Source organism: Rutidosis leptorrhynchoides, chromosome 7 (genome assembly GCF_046630445.1).
Source record: "Rutidosis leptorrhynchoides isolate AG116_Rl617_1_P2 chromosome 7, CSIRO_AGI_Rlap_v1, whole genome shotgun sequence".
In the NCBI taxonomy this organism is placed as follows: Eukaryota; Viridiplantae; Streptophyta; class Magnoliopsida; order Asterales; family Asteraceae; genus Rutidosis; species Rutidosis leptorrhynchoides.
Window position 1 is genome coordinate 357,875,299 of NC_092339.1, and position 6,438 is coordinate 357,881,736.

The window sequence follows — 6,438 nt, forward strand, 5'->3', positions numbered from 1 at the left end:
ACTCGAAAGACTACCATTAAACATCTCAGATTCATTGCCGGTCAAAATGGCATGCTTAACCGACGCAACAAAATCAGAATAAAAGCCATCCACGATTGAGTTGCCAACCGCGACCTGTTAACATACCTTGTAAAGTCCTCCGAGCATGGAGTAGCGCCTTTATCGAAGCTTTTCGCATCAGCAATTCAGCATAAACAAAAACACAGCCGTACAATCCAAGTTTACTTGTGTGGTTGGTGAAAGATATGTTTTGTAATAGTCATTATTTTAGATTTTATTGGATCTTTTAACTATTAAAAAAAAGGACAAAAGAGTCAACAAAATGTCAAAAGCCAAAAAAAGCCAAACATATTTATAACAACAAAAAAGCCCCCCCCCCCCCCCCCCCCCCCCCCCCCCCCCAAATTAGCATTAAAAAGTAAAAACTAGCCAAATACCTCTCTAATATACACATGTTTTAGCCCTAAATACTCACATAATCCCCCTTCTTCCTATTTCATTCCTTCAAGAGGGCCATTCATCTAACACAAACACTAATTATGCCATCCCCTCTTTACATGCACGACTACACCCCGAACACCAGCATCTCAAAAAAAAAAAAAACATGGGGTGTGTTCTTTTTGTATGCTTACAAGCTTCCTGATGCCTCATTATCCATTGAAGATAAAATCTTACTTCCAGCCTTGAATTTCTTTACATCTTGACTTGAACAGATCAAGATGCGCTTCGCCATGTTACAAAACTCGCTGCAATCACATACAAATAAACGCCAATCATAATTCGTTACCCATAAATAAAAGAACTGTTTTTATATATTAAAATAAACTTACGGAAACGGATCATCGCCCATGAGCATCATATCTCCTTCATCATCATAAAACACAATTTCCCATTTCTTTCGAGGTCTTAACTCTCCCTTTATCTCAAACATTTCTTCAAGTTCATTAATGAGCTCATCGTACCCTTTCAACACACTTAAATCAACCGCACGACCCACCGCTACACCTTGCATTTGAACCTTTCAAAATATAACATATCCGTTTAACACATATATCAAAAGTATTAAATTCTATTAACTCACACTTCAAACGTTATTATTATACCTTCGTACGACTCCGGGTAGATGCACTTTGCTTACTTTGAACTTCTTTAGGTGAAACTAACATAATCCCTTGTTCTTTACAATCCTTTGACAACTCAGATTTGACATCCGAAAATCCGACAGATAACGTACTTGGCACATGTCCTTCGATGGAATGATGTAACAAAACGTCCGATGATGTCATCGGCGCTTTTGGAGAAAGCGCGAGATCAAAACCAAATAATCGACAACTTGAAGAACTTTGTTTCGTCTGCTTAATAGATTCACGAGGTGAGAATGTTGAATGGATTGGCCATAACGAGTGACGTTTTTGATCTTCGGTTTCATCCTCGAACGTACTCCGAGAAGCTTTTAAGGGTGAAGGTGATAACCAACCGACCTCGTTTTGATTAATTAGAAGACAGCTGTTACTTGGATTATCATCTCTTGGTACTTCAGGTGTATAACAATCATGTGAAGAAGTACAAACAGCCAAAGCAGATGGACCTGCAGGTTCTAAATCAAAAATTACATGTTACACATAAAGCAAGGTTGCGACGAATCGGTCAAGACCTTGAAAAGTCGAGTCGGTCAAGACGTGCTTGAAACAGACGTGGACCAACGTTGACTTTTAAATAGAAATAATAAGTCCGTTTTATCTTCAAGGGATACTTTGTAAGTCTGCTTTTCCCCGCAGATTTTTAAATGGGCTTGCAAATTTCGTTTGCACTAGAATAAGGCCAGACAAAAAGTTGACTTTTGAACGTTTTTACGTTGACTGACTAATTAGAGGTTTTTGGGTGAAATGAGACATGCTAGTCACCTGTCACCCAACCGTCGCAAAGGCCGCCGCAACCGCCATTTGCAACCATGGCATAAAGTTACAAACGCATATTGGAATAGCTAAATTTTTAAGTAGGAAGGAAACTTCGAAAACTCGACTGACCAACGTTGGTGATCTCAACTGGAAGTCGAGGTCTTTTAACTTTTGGTGCGAGTGGTTGGGCTAAACTTGAAGGAACGGTAGCAACAAAAGGTTCAATCTCCCAAGGTGACACCCTTTCTGGTCTCACAATAGATGCAGGTTCATCCCATCGGACCTGTTATATTGTTAACAAAAAGATTAGTCTTTTAGTTTGATAATAATTCTATTAGTAAGTACAATATTTAAACAGAAATTGACCGACCCTTAATGACCGCCATTTAGATAATCCCCATTGGGGAGATTTATCTTCAACTCCAATTATCGTCCCGTTAAAGCTTCGTTCGGGAGAATCCTCCCCTTCGAACCGCATTTTGAAACGCATGCCAACACCAAACATGTTGTATATGGCTTCCAAGTACTTGTTTAACCCAATGATAAACTGACTCGTCCTGAAAAAATTTCAGCAAATCAAGTGTTGTAAAAAAGGAAAAGAATAAAAACCCTGTGATATACATTTTTTAAGACAAAATATCACGGATGGTCCCCGTAGTTTGTATCAGAAATCACCGGTGGTCCCTGTACTTTTTTCCGTCATGAATGGTCCTTGTGGTTTGCATTTTGGATCACCGATAGTCCTGCATATCCACAGGGACGTGACGATAAAATGCAAACCACATAATGCAAACCACATGGACCACCGGTGATTCAAATACAAATTACATGGACCGTCCTTGTAAGAATAAAAAGTACAGAGACCACCGGTGATGTCTGATACAAACCACAAGGACAATTCCTGATACCGTATTTTGTCTTTTTTTTATTGTACCCAAGGTATCATACCTTGGTTTGTAGAAAACAACAAAACGAGTTTGGGTTGAAACAGCATGTGAAGCGGTTGCAAGTACTCCCAAATGCATACTCTGGCTCGAAATTACCGACGATGGCATTGAAGTCTGTTGACGAGCTTGTCGTCTAACGCCAACTCGTAGTTCACCGTTCTCACCCCTAAAAACAAGTTACTTTCAGTCAGAATTTGATCAAATATACAAACTGCAAACTAATATATGTGTCTAATTATATTTATAAAAAACTGTACCTAACAAATACAAACGAATCCCCAGCCACTAATCTCTTGTTGGTAACAAAAGTACTCCATCCTGTTGTAAGCAAATGCCGTTTTGGTTGACCTCTATAAATATGCTTAAACCGCCATTCGGTTCCATGAAGATCGTAGGCTATTAACTCTTGGGTGGGTATAGCTTGACTCATATCCTTAACAACCACAATTCAATAAATATACTAAACATTTGTAAACAATCACAACCAAAAATAATCAAGAAAACAATTAGATTACAGGGGAAAAAAATTACCAAGGGTGGTAAGCACTCAGTTGCATGCTTACGAAGAACCGAAAACCCGCCATGAGTACTTGTGTCGGAAGCGGTCAATACTTTGCAGAACGAATGAACCGTTGGCCTCACAGGTTCGGGTAAACATTCGTCTGGACTAGTAGGCTCTGTTTGCTGCATAATGTTACACTTTATTACAAATAGATTATTATTTTAAATTAAATTTAAATAACTATTATAGGTAAATTCTTACGTCTACTTCCGGAAGTAAAGTGATTTGGGCGTAAACCTCGTCGGTGTCCTGTTCAGCCTACAAAGCCACAAGATTTATAATAAGTTCAAAAAATATAAATTTTTCCAACCTACCCAACATAAACACATATCAAAACCTAACTTGCTTCCACATTTTAAAAAACTAAACATGATCCATACTACAAATATCAAACCATCCAAAAATAAATAAATACAAGAGCAACAAACATACCATGAGGTGACTATACACCACCTTGCACAAAATTTTCGGCGTCAAATTAAATAAGGGAATGCTTTCATTTAAAGCTTGGTTCATAGAGGCTTCCAGCTGAAACAGAAAACAAAATTAAGTAAAAGCAAAAACCAATAATTACAGAATAACAAAACAAAAACTTGCATATGAAAAAATAAAAACTTTAACAAATATATATCTAAATTTTTTAACCAAAGAACAAAAACAAAAAAGTTACTTACTTGCTCCATGTGCCCCTGTGGAAAATAATATACTCGTTCTCCATCTTTGGGCAACTCAACTAGTGGGCCGGCACAAGCGCCCCAAAGTTCTTTATACAATGGATCTTCACAAAATTGTAATAAATAAAATAAAATTAAAAACAAAAACATAATCAAAGTATCAAAGAATCACACTTTAATTGTGATAAAAAGAGAGAAAAATAGAAAAAGTTAAAATATTACATCAACAATATCAATAAAAACTAAACATACTATTATTAGCAAAAACAAGCATAAAATTAAAAACTTAAAAATTAATTTGGGGAAAACAATATATATACATAAAACCTTACGAAATTGAAACATTTTAGCAATATCTTGTAATGAATTTTACCTTCACGCCGATTTCGCGGCGGTTGTTGATTCTCCATAACCGGAACCCTAATTCAGCAGAAAAACATCTAAAACACAAATCGTCACAAAATTGAGCTTAATAAATCATGATATCCACCGCATTTATGCATGAACCTGAAGATATAACAGCAGCGCTTCAATAAATCAAACTTTTATGACTCAATTTAAGCACCTTTATAAAAACCCTAAAACCGTTAATCTTCCGTTGCAGATCGTAATAACGGATAGCCTGTGGTTGTTTCTCTCTCTAGAAAACAAACGGAAGTTAAGTGTTCTCTCACTAGAATTGGGGGAAATGTGAAAACGCCGTTATATGAACCTGAAAACAAATTAATATACGCCTTGATTTCTAGTCTCTCTAAACAAGATAAAGAATACTTACACTTTTTGTATCTATAATTAGCCTGTGTTTGTCTCCTTTCTTGGTGGTGTGTAGTGCGTGAAGCTAACCTAACTAACCAGAGTTAAAAGTATGGTTAGATTCAAGGTTAACTTACTTATATCTTGTTATATTTTCCGTAAAATACAACTTTCAGTGCATATGATAAATGTGAAATTGTTTATAAAATTTTTTGCTTTTCCCATGGGTTTATATACTGCTTGAAAGGTGAATGTAGTTCACATTTTTATTGCATCTACCCAACAAAATGTAAATATTACTACGTATTACATTTAATTGTACTTTATTGTATAATATTATATTATATTATTACATTTAATTGTATAATATCATTTATTATAATATTATTATTACATTTAATTGTATAATATTTAATTGTATAATATAATATTGTATAATAATAATATAATATTATTATTACATTTAATTGTATAGTATTGTACTAGTTTATAACCTGTGATTTCGTGAAACTTAAAATAAGTTAAAATTAAATTTAATATATATTTATAAAATAAACATGTATGAATAAAAGTACATACGAAGTTGAAATACAACGATGTTTTGTTGTGATGTAACTAAATACGATATAAAAATGACACGTTAAGTAAACCATTAAAATAATTTAAATTTTAACTATCAAGATCAAACTCTCATGGTTTATCACGAGATTGTTAGAAACGTATTTAATGTTGTAAGTCGTTGAAGTAGTCTTATGTGACGGCTTTTGATGATCGTGAGTTATATTAAGTTTTAAGTTTATAAATGATAAGAATCATCTATAAGATATTATGAAGTGTTAATAAGAAGTGTACTCACAGGTGATGGACACACATCCCCGCCCACAATAATTTTTTCTTTACCCGTCAAAGCTTGTGTAGTCTTCAACGGGAATGCCACTAAATTACGAATACTGGTTACCCGCGGGTTATAAAAATATACAGAATATAATCTAACTAATAAAAAAGGTAACACAACAACAAGAAAAGAGAAGTATATGCAAACGTTTAAAAATTATAATTCTAAAATTTGTAATTGTATATAAGGTTAAAGGTTATACTCGTTGATTGTTTGAATGTGTATTACGATATCACAAGTTAGATTTTACCTGCAGCGAGTATGATATATCAATGAATCGCTTGTGACCTTTCATCGCATAATGTTTTCTATCTTACCCTTAACCATGTATAATGTTTTTTTATCACAACTATTAATTATTATTTAAATAGATAATACTTAGTAATAATTAATAATTGTTTGTGAATAAAATAGAAAATTTATGAAGATATTATTTAACCGGCATTAAGTGGAAATTTCATGGCTTTTGTTTTTTGTGTGGTATAATGATAGATTAATTATCAATTTATTTTTTGCAAGCTGGAAGCTGGAGCTGTTATTTGTTAGCTGGTAGCTGGAAGCTTGTAGCTGTTAGCTTGTAGATGTTAGCTGGTAGCTAGTAGCTGGAGCTTTTTAGATATATTTAGATATTTGACAAAATAACTGGAACTATTAAAATAAATGGTGAAATGACAAAATAGACAAAAAGAAACATATTTGTTTACAATAA

General features: G+C 34.2%; 1 protein-coding gene across 3 annotated transcripts; it reads right to left on the reverse strand.

Moving 5' to 3' along the window:
• Positions 1–399: 399 nt before the first annotated feature.
• On the reverse strand, positions 400–4,992 carry LOC139857974 (auxin response factor 18-like). Of its 3 annotated transcripts, XM_071846820.1 has the most exons (13): positions 4,857–4,992; positions 4,455–4,588; positions 4,082–4,185; positions 3,840–3,935; positions 3,609–3,665; positions 3,377–3,529; positions 3,103–3,278; positions 2,847–3,011; positions 2,269–2,455; positions 2,028–2,181; positions 1,104–1,597; positions 831–1,018; positions 400–746 (listed from the first exon to the last, which is right to left on the reverse strand). In XM_071846820.1, the coding sequence occupies exons 2-13, from the start codon at positions 4,489–4,491 to the stop codon at positions 629–631; spliced, it is 1,929 nt and encodes a 642-aa protein (XP_071702921.1). In that variant the 5' UTR covers positions 4,492–4,588; positions 4,857–4,992; the 3' UTR covers positions 400–628. The 3 variants fall into 3 exon arrangements, with proteins under 3 accessions (XP_071702921.1, XP_071702922.1, XP_071702920.1); XM_071846821.1 differs by lacking the exon at positions 4,857–4,992 and having other exon boundaries at positions 1,104–1,588; positions 4,455–4,849; XM_071846819.1 differs by lacking the exon at positions 4,857–4,992 and having other exon boundaries at positions 4,455–4,849.
• Between the last annotated feature and the right edge of the window lie 1,446 nt (positions 4,993–6,438).